The sequence below is a fragment of the Podarcis vaucheri genome (assembly GCF_965113315.1).
Source record: "Podarcis vaucheri genome assembly, chromosome: 16".
NCBI classification, from domain to species: Eukaryota; Metazoa; Chordata; class Lepidosauria; order Squamata; family Lacertidae; genus Podarcis; species Podarcis vaucheri.
Genome location: NC_138754.1, coordinates 12474452 through 12488509, shown reverse-complemented (window position 1 = coordinate 12488509; position 14058 = coordinate 12474452). Strand labels below are relative to the sequence as shown.

The window sequence follows — 14058 nt, the reverse complement described above, 5'->3', positions numbered from 1 at the left end:
TTTTTAATTGTTGCATTGTTTTATTATTTTTGTCAACCACTCTGGGATTTATTTGTTTACAATCAACCAGTATACCAATTTTTAGAAGATAATAACAACAGACACATTTTAAAGGTAAAGGTAAAGGGACCCCTGACCATTAGGTCCAGTCGTGACCGACTCTGGGGTTGCGCGCTCATCTTGCTCTATAGGCCAAGGGAGCTGGCGTTTGTCCGCAGACAGCTTCTGGGTCATGTGGCCAACATGATTAAGCCACTTCTGGTGAACCAGAGCAACACATGGAAACGCCGTTTACCTTCCCGCCAGAGCGGTACCTATTTATATACTTGCACTTTGACGTGCTTTCGAACTGCTAGGTTGGCAGGAGCAGGGACGAGCAACGGGAGCTCACCCCGTCGCGGGGATTCAAACCGCCGACCTTCTGATTGGCAAGTCCTAGGCTCTGTGGTTTAACCCACAGCGCCACCCGTGTCCCTGGGCCCATTTTAGAGGAATATTAATTCCTGCCCCCATTTCTCTCCCACCCCGCTGCCCCCGTCCTTGCCTCAGGCCCAGCAGCGCTTGAGAGAGATTGCCCGGGATTGCCAGGCTGCCCAGCTGAAGAAGTTGAAGGAGATGAGTGAAAAGTGAGTACTGGCGTGAGGCGAAATGGGAGGGGAAGCAGCAGCCTCTCTTGGGGACTCTCAGGGGCTGTTCCGCCTCCTCCAGATGCTGCCTGCCTTTTTGATAGGAGGCTGCCTTAAGACAGAGTCAAACTGAGGTCCCACCTAGCTCTGTGCTTGTGGGGACCTTCTCATCCTCCTGAAGTTGTTGGACTGCCACTCCCATCATGCCTGACCTCTGGACATGCATGCTGAGGCTGATGGGAGTTGGAGTCAAGGCTCCCCATCTCTGGTCTATGCTAAGTGGCCGCAGCAGTTCAGGGTTTCAAACTGGAGTCTTTCCCAGCGGAGGGTTTGCAGCTTTCTGCTTGCAAAGCAGGTGCTTCACTGCTGCTCTGCTAAAGTAAGATTCTAGTCCTCATTGTTCTGAATGAAATACCTAATCAAACAGTAACTTAGGAAGCTGCCTTATATCAAGTCAGGCCATCGGTCTATCTTGCTCAGTGTTGTCTACACAGACTGGCAGTGGTTCTCCAGGGTTTTAGACAGGAGTCTCTCCCGGACCTACCTGGAAGTAGCGGTGATTAAAGCTGGGACCTTCTGCTTTGCCACTGAGCCCATGCCCATTCTTTCCCTCCCTGCACCCCCAAACCTTTGGTTAGAGAGAAGAAGGAGCTTCAGAAAATCCTGGACCGGAAACGACACAACAGCATCACTGAAGCCAAATCCCGGGAGAGGAAGAGCAAAAAGGATGTGTGAGTTGAATTGGCTCGGGGATGGGTTGGTTTCCTTCAACTGCTTTCTAGGGCTGCTTTTCCCGTAAGATGAAAGCAGGCGTGTTCTTCTTTTTTGAAAAAATCTAAACCAAAATCAAACCTAAACTGAGATAAATGGAGAGAAACAGTATCCTCAAGTTCATAGTGGTGTCTTAGATCACATCTTTAAAAATAAATAAATAAATTATTCAGTTTCCATTTTATAATATTTAAACACATCCTCAACTTCCCTCCCTCCCGTCTCTTGGTTTTCAAAATTAATCTTTATATCATAGCATTTATACATTTTCCAATTTACATTTCAGTCATTCAGAATGTCAGTTTTTAAATAAATATAAAAAGGTAGGAGCAGTTATCGTTACAAGTCTTCTTACAACCCTGCTAGGGTTGTTGTCTTAGATCACATCTTAACCATACGTCCGAAGAACCTTTATCTCAAAGAATTTTCTAAAGACTGGAGTAAATTTGTAATTTATTTAAAAGACCACTGCAAACAGTTAAAATCTTTGGCAGAGATGTAGTGACACTTGTAATGTGGAATTATTTATGGCAATTATGGTTATATAATAGATGTGTGGTAAAAGATGCAGCAAATTTAAACTTAGGAACGTAGGAAAGGAGGTCTGAAGGTTCAAAAGAACCTTGTCTTTCAATGTCTGAAATGGTTGTGTTTTATATGTATAAAATTATAAAAAACCCAATAAAAAATTATAAAACAAACAAACAAAAAACAAAGAATCTTTCCTGTCACTCCCATTCACCAGTCCAGCTGCCACATTCTAGATTAGTTGTAGTTTCCGAGTCACCTTCAAAGATAGCCCCATGTTGTACGCCAGGGGTCAGCAAACTTTTTCAGCAGGGGATGATCCACTGTCCCTCAGACCTTGTGGGGAGCCAGACTATATTTTGAAAAAAAATACAGTGGTGCCCCGCAAGACGAATGCCTCGCAAGATGAAAAACTCGTTAGACGAAAGAGTTTTTCGATTATGCGTTGCTTCGCTAGACGAATTTCCCTATGGGCTTGCTTCGCAAGATGAAAACGTCTTGCGCTTTTTTTTTAAAGCCGCTTGAAGAGGCGCAGTTGCGACGGACCGTGCTTCGCAAGACGAAAAACATCGCAAGACGAAAAGACTTGCGGAACGAATTATTTCCGTCTTGCGAGGCACCACTGTAATGAACAAATTCCTATGCCCCACAAATAACCCAGAGATGCATTTTAAATACAGTAAAAGGACACATTCTACTCATGTAAAAACACTGCTGATTCCCGGACCATCCACGGGCAGGATTTAGAAGGCGATTGGGCCGGATCTGGCCCCCGGGCCTTAGTTTGTATACCCATGTTGTACGCATTGCATGCCTTCTTCATTACAGACTAGTCCAGTGGGTGACACTGGCTTTGTGCGTTCTCTTCCTTAGACTTGGCATTGCTCCTCTCAGCAGGGAGGAGAATAGATGCAAAGCCAGTGTGATTAGGCTGTATCTATCATTGGCTCTGGCTCCACTTATTATTGGTCTTCCTGCCTTCTGCCATAGCAGCCCCAATGGGCACCTGCCACCCCGGCTACGGTTTGCAGAAGCGCACAATTTTTAAGGGGCAAAGCCTTAAGGGCATTGGAGCTGCTGGGCCTCAACCGTCGGGCCATGTTCTTGAAGGCCCATCTCACCAGAGCTGGAAGACCCCAACCTGGGTTGCTTGGAAAGGTGGTGGAATTGCCAGTTCTGCTTTGGTTTACGGCTAGTGTCTTGTGCTTGTTTGTGTGGAGAGGACAGGAGTTTTTTTATTTGGAAACAGGGGCTTATCTTCTCATCTGAAAAGGCTCTTTGTCGTCCCTCAGGGAACTGACGGAGATAAACAGGAGACATATCACCGAGTCGGTGAACTCCATTCGCAGGGTGAGTTTCCCATTCCCATTTTTATTCATTTTTCAGTTATTATTATTATATTTCTACCCCACCTTCCTCCAAGGAGCTCAAGGCGCCACATGTTGTGAGGGTAAAACCAGGAGTTACCACAACTCTGTGAGGTAAGTTAGGCTGAGAGGCAGTGACTGGCCCAAGGGCATACAGTGTCCATTTACTTTTATAAATTGGACATTAAAATAAAATGAATTTTATTTTTATACACACACACAGCACTTGGTTATAGAAATAATAATAATTTATTATTTATATCCTGCCCATCTGGCTGGGTTTCCCCAAACCTCAAAGCTGTGTCTAGTAGGGGATTTGAACCCTGATCTCCCAGGTCCTAGACCAACACTCTAACCACTACACCACGCTGGCTCTTGAGTCCAGATGGCACTCTTGAAATCTCACCTGCACTTTGCAACTCCCTCACTTTGGGCAAGCCACCCCTGTCATCTTTTTGGCACCTATTGAAGACCTTCATTTTTCAATGACCCTTTTAAGTGGAGAAAATTTTATCCCATTCTTTATCCGTGCAGTACTGTATTGGATTTGAAATTGTTTTGCCTGTGAATTTGTGTGTTTGTGTTTCTTTTGTAAGTCTTTATTGTCATTTTCAACATGCACAGCAAGTAACATACAACAGTAGTGTTGGTTAGAAATGTTTTTTTTTTATTGCTTGGGAACTTTTCACATTAATTTGTTTTCACGTATGAAAGTGTTATTGCTATCATTTATTTATTTATTTATTTATTTATTTAGTACATAACCCAAAAGCATTTTTAATGGATGTTTTATTTTTTTAAAAAACATTGTGTTTATTGCTATTTTGATTGTCTTTTTATTCATAAAAGTGTTTATATACTGTTATCTCAATGGATAGCAGTATATAAACACTTTTGGACAGCTACGAATATGAGTTTGACCAAGCTGCGGGAGGCAGTGGAAGACAGGAGTGCCTGTCATGCTCTGGTCCATGGGGTCACGAAGAGTCAGACACGACTAAACAACTAAACAACTAAACAACTGCTATCTCATAAAAAAAATATGAGGGCGATCTGTTCAGCAACAATAAAACCGCACAACCCACCCCAGTTAAAACCAGCTGTAACAAAATCTTAAGGGTCAATTTATAAGCAGGCAAAAGAGGGACCCCAGCATGCCTTTCCTGGGAAGCTGCTCCATAGAGTAGGCATCACCACCGAAAAGGCCCTTTTGCTCAACTCCGTAAACAGCGTTACTCTTGGCAAAGCAAAAGCAAGGAGAGCTTCACACTGAGCACAAATCCCACACGTGTATGTAGAAAAAGAGACAATTTCTGCGATAACCCTGATTCCCAGGTTGTAAACATCCAGAACTGGCATTTTTTATTTATATATATAAAAATGAGCCTGGAAACAATTCACAATCCAATTACAACCTAAGAATGGTTCATCCTGCCAGCCCTGGACACACAAGTTCTGGCCGCTGCTTCCTCAGCTCGTTAAAGTTTCTGGACCATCTCCAAGTGTGGGTGCATTACAGGGGTCCGACCTGGAAGCAGCAAAGGCAGGAATGACCAAGGAGGGGTCGGCCTTATTTTCCCCAGGAAACACTGTAGCTTGAAAGTCTGAGCGAACTGGTGAAACAAGAGCCATGTTAACGTTATCCCTGCTTCACTGACTCTGCTTTCCCTTCCATCCCAAAGCTTGAGGAAGCCCAGAAACGGCGCCAAGAGAAGCTACTGGCAGGACACCAGGGGATACTACAGCTGATTGAGGACGAAGAGCCACGGGTGAGTGCAGCAAATGCTTCTGGGCTCAAACCCACAACTCTGAGATTAAGAGTCTCGTGCTCTTACCGACTGAGCTTGGGTTTTTATTTTTCAAGTTGTCTGTTGGAAAAATCCCAGAATGTATATTTGGGTAGGGAACGGGGTTATTGGGACAACTGGGGCCTGTGCGACTCCGTTTGCCCACGCCTCCTCCCTAGGTCATAATCCCCTCATCCAACATCCCAGAGGGAACTCTGGGAAATGTAGTTCCATGTGAGGGGAGTAGGCGGGAAGAAACTTTTCTCCTCCTCAGAATGGAGAACTTGGAGTCGTACAACAAAGCTAAAAGATTCAGGACAGGCAAAAAAGAAGTCCTCCTTCACACAGCGCATATGTAATGTCTGGAATTCACTGTTCCAGAAGATACAGCAACGGTCACCAGCTTGAAAGACTGGTTAGAAAAATTCATGGAGGGTGATGCTCTCAGTGGCTACTAGCCCTGATGACTATGTTCCCCCTCCCCTGTTGAGGGCGGTAGTGTGCTTTTGAATATCTCTTGCTAGGAATCACAAGCGGGGAGAGTTGCTCTTGAACTCGGGTCCTCTTCTTGGGTTCCTGTAAGCATCTGGTTGGACACTCTGAGAAAAAGATGCTGGACTGGACGGGCCATTCGCCTGATCCTGCGCAGCTTTTTATTGCGTTGTTTTCTTAGGTAAACATGGGAGAAGACCTTTGCTTTTGAAAGAATGGCCGTAGGGGCAGGGGATGGGGAGCCCAGAGGCCAAATACGCCCCTCCAAGCCTCTCTTTCTGGCCCTTAGAAGTCTCCCCAGGCTTCACATCCTCCTTCAGGGCTTTTCCTGCCTGGAATGAGCTCTTGGGCTCTGATAATGCCTCTTGTTTGTGCGGATGGAGGATAGAGGGCAGGGTATGAATGTGTGTTTTTGTGTGGAGACGAACCTCCTGCTCAAAGGTGAAAATCTGTGTTAGTTGCTGTGCCTGCTTTTGCCTCTGGCCCCAGCCACCACTGCCCTGTGGCCTTTGGTAAAGAAAAAAGGCAGGCTTAAGGCTGCTGCTTCCACCTTCTAGGGCTGGTTGCCAAGTCATAAAGCGGCTGCATCTTCCCGTCACCTGGCAGCCACCCAGCCGGAGAGCACTTTCTGCATTTGCCAGCGCCAAAGACCTCCCATTGTTGAGCCAATTTAAAGTGTTAACACGCAGGCAGCCTGCAGGCTGAGGCCATCGAGGAAGCGCTTCCAAGTGGCCTTGCTTCCTACCCAAGCTGTAAAGCGTTTGCAATCTGCTGAACAGCGTGAAGAGCCTTCCCACTGACTCCAGCAGCTCCTGAGAGTGTGGGTCCTTCTCTCTCTCTTTGGTTGTGTTTTAGGCTCCAAATCTTCTGTTTCTAGGGTTTTATGAATGGATGGTGTTACAGAGTGTTTAGGATTGGTTTATGTTGTGTACGCAGTTGTGTTTGCTAACCGTTGCTTTTCTTCTATGAATTCGAGTTGTATGTTCATTCTGGCTATAGGTTCTCAGGCCTCGGGAGCGTTCCCATTTTTGTGTGTGTTCACAAGCAGAAATGGGCTGCCAGAGGACGATTAAAAAGATAGGGAGTTGCGTCCATTTAGCCAAGTATCGTCAACACTGACCGGCAGTGGCTGTCCAGGGTTTCAGACACGGCATCTCTACCAGCCTTACCTGGAAATGCCAGGGATCAAATATCGGGCTTTCTGCATTCAGGGCAGATGCTGTACCACTGAGCTATGCCGCTTTGCCAATAGGAACATAGGAAGCTGCCTTATATTGAGCCAAACCGTTGGTCCATCTAGCTCTGTACTGTCTACACTGACTGGCAGCAGCTCTTTGGGGTTTTAGACAGGAAGTCTTTCCCAGCCCTACTTGGAGTTGGCAAGGGATTGGACCTGGGACCTTCTGCACACAGAGCAGATGTGCTAGCACTGAGCTTATGGCTCTTCTCCATGCTGTAGGAGCTGCCCACCTTACCAAAGGGATAGCAGCCTAATTATCACCCCCTGCATAGAGACCTGAAATGCAAATTTTTAGCAGCCTTCATTCTCACTCTGTGTGTTTGTGCGTGTGTGAAGGGTGGCCCATCCCCTTTTGCCGCTGGAGGCGAAGTGGGAATTGCTGCCTCCTGTTCCTTCCCCACTGTGCCCCACTTCCGCTACCACCATCGCACCCCGATTCTCACAAACCCCAGTGCGAACCTGGCGTGCTCCTTCAAGTCTTGCCATTCACTTGGCTTCTGGGGACGGGGAAGGCGAGCAGCGGTGCCACTTGTGAGAAAGCCTCTCTGCCACCGATGGAAGCGGTGGAGCGGGCGGGCATAGCGCCACCCCTTGAGTTTTGTGAAATGTTAGAAACGGCTTGTAGCAGAGATTGGAGCGTGTTCATTTCTCTCCCCTCCTGCTTCTCTCCTTTCTCCCTTTCCCCATTCCCCCCCCCCCAAGTTGGCAGCCCAGTTGGAGCGCGAGTGCGAGCTGGAGGGCCTCACCCTGCCTCAGGAGATCCGCCGTTACCTGCAGGAAGAGCTGGATGGCAGCGTCAGCAACGGGCACCCCCCTGGCTCTCCCCTCAGCCCCACCCCTCCCGAAGAAGACCTGACCGTCTTGTGAGACTTGGAGGAGGACACCCGGCATTGGCCGCAGTGCTGATGTGCACATGCGCACGCACGTCCGAGAGAGAGACGGGAGGCATCTTTGGGGCATCTCCTGCCGTCCCAGGGCTTGTTAAAAAGTGTGTCACGGGGCAGAGCCTATGGAAGAAAAACACACACTAAAGGCACTTGGCTCCCCCCACCCCCTTTCCTTTAAAAAAAAAAAAGCAAAAAGAGCAAATGTTTTATTTTTTTAAACTAATTTTTTTAAATTCATTAACTAAGTGCAACTTGTCTTCTCCCAACCTCACGGTCTGTGCTTTTTGAAGCTGGGAAAAAGACTTGCGGGAGGGGTGACTGGTGAGGGCTAAAGTATCAGGCAACCCTGGCGCCACCAACATGCATTCATGCGCACCTCACACGTCGTGGGGAGCAAGATGGGGAGGATGGCAGCTGATGGCGGCCTCTTTTGTGTTTTATTCCCTTTTAATGCACTATCTAGGGAGGGTGGGATCTCCCATACTCCCTGCTCGCCAATACCTTTCCCCCCGCAGAGGGGAAGGAAGCAAAAAGGGCTATTTTAAATATAAGATCCTCCTCTTTAAAAAAAATAAAAACGATGGAACATGTGAGGGGAAAACCTGTGGGAAAACACCTCCACTCTCCCCCAGAGGAGCGCGGCTGCCTGCACATGTAAAGCACATGACTTCCCCAAAGAATTCTGGGTACTGTTGTTTGTTGAGGGTGCAGGGAACTAGTCCTCTGTGAGGGGGCAAACTATAGCTCCCAGGATTCTTTGGTGGATGTTGTGCACTTTACCATGTGGATACGTGGGACTGATCCACCAAGGCTTTTCTCACCGAAGGAGGGCCAGGCCTCCATACACACTGTACATTTAGAGCATGACTCCCTCGCCTCTGAGAATCCTGGGAATGGTAGTTTACCCCTCTCTAATCTCCAATTAACAACCCTCCAATTAACAACCCTTAACAAACTATAGTTCCCAGGGTTCTCTTGGGGAAGTCGTGCACTTTAGATCTTACGATATGTACACAACCTGTGCATGTTTCTCCCTCTCATCCTTCTCCCCTTTCTAAGGGGTGAGGAGCTCGGGGGGCGGGGAAGCGGTGGACAGATTTGGGAAGGCAATGCAACAAAAGGGCTAATTAAAAAATCCTGGGAGGAGGCAGGTCCTTCGCTGCTTTGGGAGATGGGTGCAAAGAGCAAAAGGGGAAGGGGGGGCTTTTGTTCTGCCCACGTGAGGTTGTGGCAGGAAGACAGCCTAGAGCCCCTTTCTTTTTATTTCTTATTTCCTTCCTATGGATGTAATTTTCTTTCTTGCCTTAACTTTTTTTTTAACATATGTAATAAACATGTAATTCAGTTGCCTTCTGTTTCTTCCTTGGCTCAGAGAAAGAATGGGGTGGTAGTGGAATAGATGGAAAAGATAGCTCCTCCTGCCCTGCTCTTCTTTTTCCTTATTAAGCCAGCTTTGTGGCTTTATTATCATCATAGGAACACTTGGCCTATGTCTTATCCTTGTAAAAGTCCAGACTTTTCCCGGCTCACTTCCCCTCGCAGAGTTACCATTCCCAAAGTGATTTAACAAGCAGTCCCTCGCCACAGTGAATGCTGGCAATTGCAGCTCTGTGAGGGGAATAAGGGGTCTTCTAACAACTCTTAGCATCCCTGACAAACCACAGTTCCCACAATTCTTTGGGGGAAGCCATGACTGTTTAAAGTGGTATCATAGCACTTTAAATGTATTGTGTGGGTGTGGCCAAAGGTGGAAAGCAGGCTGAGCCTTTTTAAGCCCCTCCCCTCAGGCCAACCTCTCACACTCCACCCCTTTGTGACTCACTACATCTTAAAGGGCCAGCCGTCTGCCTGAAGACGGACCTTCAATTCTCTAGTTTCCATTCAGGTGTACTTCCTGGACTGGGCAAGTCCTGTGGGAAGCATTGGAGTTGCTTAGGGGAAGGCGCCTGTGAAGGTCTAGGCTTGTTTCCCAAACTTGGGTCTCCAGCTGTTTTTGGACTACAACTTCCATCATCTCTAGTTGGCAAGTTCAGTGGTCAGGGATGATGGGAATTATAGTCCAAAAACAGCCGGAGACCCAAGTTTGAGAAACGCTGGTCTAGACTGTGGCCCCATAGATCCAAGAGGGTCTTCCGCAAGCTTATGCTCTCAGCTTTGGGTTCAGTGGTTTCCTGACGTCCAACAGAAAGCTCCGAACCCTGCACCTGGTCTGACACCTCAGCAAGAAAGTCTGCAGCTTCTGGGAGATCTGTGGGTCCCAGCAGATGTTGCAGGGCTATGTCTCCCTTTGTCCCTGAACACTGGCCATACAAGGAGGTCCACAGGTTCCCCAGCCCTGTTAAAGAACAGCCCTCTGAAATATCTTAGGCTATGTTCACATGACCACTTGCTCCAGTTCTAGGGTGATCCAACCCCTGTGTTTGAAGCCAAGTACTCACAATGTTAAGCACAACCCCCCTGTATCCTGTGGCTTCCTGAGAAATACTCCCGTTCCTCAAACTGGTTTACGTCCAGTTAGAAAACCGAAGCCGCAGTTAAGCTAAGGTGTGTAGCATTCAGGCAGCCTTTGCACGTATGCAGATGAGAACATTGGAGTTTGGTGCAGGGAAACAAACCAGATAATGGAAATGGGGAAAAGACATACCCTACTCTCTCGTCGTACAGCTGTGTAAGAAAGTGACTTGAAACATAGCAGGGAGCAACCTTGCTGTGTTTCAAGCCATGTAGCCTTAGTATAATTTGCACTCCACCTGGAACACTTGGAGGGGGGGGGGAGAAAATGAAGGACGTGCACCTGTCCAAAACACCTGGTCAGAAACCAAGCCACACCTCCTTGAGTCACATCAACAGGGGTGCCTTAAACATGTCTTGCTTTCGGGATCCTGTAAATCCAGCAGCAGAAAAGAGTGGGATAAACAAAGGCCAGCTGGGTTAGGCCACCGTTTTCTCTGTGACCATCCTCTTGCCTGTTGGAAGTCCATAAAGACAAGTGAAGCCTGCCATCCCTCGGATAGGGCCATTTGACTGGCTTGCAGGGAACCTTAGGCCCAAGTTTGGGAAACGCTATTTTTTTCTAAATAAGATGATAAACCTATATATATATATTAAAAAATGCACAGCTTTCTTGAATAAGTTTTAAATAGTTTTGTTTTTTTAGAAAACACACGCACACACAACACAACACAAATCCAAGGTAGCGCAGGCAACAGGACGTAAGAGGAAGGGCACATTTTTTGTTTTTTTGGGGGGAAACCAGACAGCAGGCACGAGCAACAGGCAGGCACTGGTGCAAAAGACGAACGGGCAAGCATGGACACCAGAGTGACTTACAGAGACACGAGATTGTATGGGTCGGGGTCACAGGGGCCACCATGCAAACTGAGGCATGGGACGTACCAATGTCGGGGGCCCCCCCTCCCCAGAGAGGAGGGAAGCACCATGCGCAGCGGCCGTGGCGTCTGGACAGGAGGAGGGGGGTGCCCACATTAAGGGACAAAGAAGGGGCAGACAATTGCATGGGTGCTGGAGGTTTGTGGGTTTTCTTCTTTTTAAATAAAAATAAAATAATTTCTGCGGGGGGCTTCCCCACCTTGTAAGTAAAATAAACTCAACTAAATAGAAATCTGAGTTCTGTACAGAAAAGGGGAGTCGAATACTAATATGGGGGAAGTTAATTTGGGAAGGGGGAGCGCTGTGCCGTGGAAGAGGAAGGGAAGGGAAAGGAAAGCAGCTATCCTAGATCTAGCTATATTTCTGTTTTTTGCTGTTTTGAGATTTTTGTGCTGTTCTGGGGAGTTTGTAAAGAGTGCAGGTTTTTCGGAGGGTATCGACTGTGCTTGGAACAAGGTAAACTGGCTGATTAGGATCCTTCTTCCCTTCTCCTATCTATTCTCGCTTGCTTTTTCCACCTTTCTCTCCCTCCCTCCCTCTCTCTCTCCCTGCCCCCACCCTTCTTTGGATCATTTGGCCAGGAACAGGAGGAAGATAGCACAAACCTCGACTTGCACCTAAAATTCCAGTTTTGCTGACATCATCACGTTACCATCCACTGGGATGCAAAGAGCGTCCCATCTCTGTCGCTGCAAGAAACTGGCCAGGCTTAAGGGGAAGGACAGTGTGTCCAACTAACTGGTCCTCCAACACTTGCAAGGATAAGGATAATTGGCAGGGCCGGTCAGTATTTCCCCCCCCCATCCCACTGTTTTCTGAGGCTACTAATTCACCCAGGTCAGTGTGGAAAGGGGTGGCCTATGCCCTGGCTCAGCCTCCTTTGAATCTGTTGCCCCCCTAAGATGTGTCTAAAACAGGGTTCTTAATAGCTTGGCATTTTCTCTCTCCAAACAGAGGCGGGCAACTCTGCCATCAGTCCATCGCAGAAGCCTTGGCCAGAATTCGACCCTGTAACTTTGTCCTGTTTTTGTTACCACCTTAGTCATTACTAGACCGCGTGGCTGGCGTCGGCCAAAGTCTTCACTGAACCGTTGTGGAAGTGAAGGTGTTCTCATGTGCTTGAGAAAAAAGGGGTCTCCCAACTTGGGGAGGGAGGGTTTGCCTTTTCCTTTCTCTCCCTCCACCCCCAAGTCATCCAGGGATCAGTGTCCCAAGGTTTGGACAGGGGCCTCCCCCAGGCCAAACCTGAAAGCGAATCTCCCAGTCTGCGCTGGTCTCTCAGAAGCCCTGAATGTGGCAGTAGGCTTCCAGGGCAGCCAGGAGGATGTAGACCAGCCATAGGCTCAGGAAGAGGAGGGTCGCCAGGATTTTGGGGGTTCGGGGACCGCCCAGTTCTCCGCCGATGGGTGCGCGGCGCCGGTACATTAACACCGCAATGCTGAAGAAGGCGAAGATGGTGAAGAGGGTGACGGAGAAGGCCAGGTTGCCGGGCTTCACGTGAAAGGGCTGCCCTTTGCTGGCCCAGTACCCGGCTGCGATAGTCCAGGCCACCCCAATGCCCAGGAAGACGTTGACTGCGTTGCTGCCCGTCACATTCCCAATGGAGGCGTCGGCGTGCTGGTCTTGGATGGCGGCAACTTTGCTGGCAAAGGTATCTGCAGAGACAAAAGGGCAGAAGGCGGTTGCAAAACAGATACTCTCACACTGAGCTATGGCCATGCTTCCTTCCAACCACATTGCGGCTCACCCAGGGTATCGTCTAATCCAAGGTTTCCCAAACATGGGTCTCCAGCTGTTTTTGGACTACAACTCCCATCATCCCTAGCTAGCAGGACCAGTGGTCAGGGATGATGGGAATTGTAGCCCAAAAACATCTGGAGACTCAAGTTTGGGAAACCCAGAGCTAGGCGAACCAGTATTTTGACCAGTTTCCTATGTTCCTGCCATACGAGGACCCATTCAAGGCAGGCAAAAGCCCTCAAGGAAAGTGCAGATCAGGGCTGCTGAGTGGGGTGTGACCTGGGGCAACTGGAGGGCCAAACAGAGCTTGGAGGGCCACGTTTCGATGCTAGGATTCTCCATTTCTCATCTAAGGGGTGAGTAAGTCTGTCGGAATTTTGGGAAGCTAAGGGCAGGGCGGACTTTTGTAACATGGCACCCTAGTGCCCCAAGCAAGATTTGGTGCCCCTCCCATATTATTGTAGGTTTTATCATTATCAACATCATCATTTTGCGCCCCCTCGGCTAACCGCCCACACTGTCCTAAATCCGGCACTGCCACGGGTGCAGCACCCTGCGCCTTCTCAGGACACTGTGAAATCAGAATAAATTGTTCGAGCAGGAGGCAAATCTCCCAAACGAATGTCTCCATTTTCCCCCTTGCTAAGCCTAAAAAAAAAGTCTGCGAAATAAAATAAAGTAAAAATCTGTATTACACTGCTGTGCAATCGTACTTCCAATCCTCTCCAGAACCCTTCATTCTTTGCGACGTAATATATATTTGGGCATTTAAGCACTTTGCAGGGTTAGCTTCCCACTCTCCCTCTCTCAATATGAGATTTAGCCTTATCATCATTTCTCCACCAGCTCATCAAGACAGCAAGTTTTCTCCTTTCTAATCCTGTTCTCCAGACTGCCTGTTAAATACAGCCGCCTGTCTTCCCCGACAATCCTCTTGCCGTCGCCTCTGGCTTTGTCGGCCACATGTTCTGAGACGTGAGAGTCTCCTGCTCTTTCATCCCGAGCCATTAATATGAACCCAAGGCTCGCCCCCGCTCTGCTCACCCTAAATAGCAAGAGCAGGCTTAGGATTTGCTAGAGCCCCTGGTGTGTGTGCACGTCAGAAATCCAGTGATGGGAAGTGGAGGGCCAAAAGTTCCCCATCAGCCCTAATGACCTTCATTTGGGACAACTGATTGAGGTTCCTAGCTGCCAATATTAACAAATTAAAGCAATGGGGTAGCTCACAAG

General features: G+C 48.2%; 2 protein-coding genes across 6 annotated transcripts in view; one reads left to right on the top strand and one right to left on the bottom strand.

Moving 5' to 3' along the window:
- The window catches only part of PLCB3 (phospholipase C beta 3), a 68290-nt gene extending 59243 nt beyond the window's left edge, over positions 1-9047 (top strand). For both annotated transcript variants that reach the window (XM_082202071.1, XM_082202070.1), the window contains exons 29-33: positions 550-626; positions 1265-1357; positions 3218-3275; positions 4975-5061; positions 7514-9047. In XM_082202071.1, coding sequence (XP_082058197.1) covers positions 550-626; positions 1265-1357; positions 3218-3275; positions 4975-5061; positions 7514-7678 — 480 coding nt within the window. In that variant the 3' untranslated portion in view covers positions 7679-9047. The remainder of the gene's footprint in view (positions 1-549; positions 627-1264; positions 1358-3217; positions 3276-4974; positions 5062-7513) is intronic.
- The window catches only part of LOC309520404 (sodium/calcium exchanger 1-like), a 31410-nt gene continuing 25771 nt past the window's right edge, over positions 8420-14058 (bottom strand). For all 4 annotated transcript variants that reach the window (XM_082202110.1, XM_082202111.1, XM_082202109.1 and 1 more), the window contains one exon: positions 8420-12743. In XM_082202110.1, the coding sequence (XP_082058236.1) occupies positions 12367-12743 (377 nt within the window). In that variant the 3' untranslated portion in view covers positions 8420-12366. The remainder of the gene's footprint in view (positions 12744-14058) is intronic.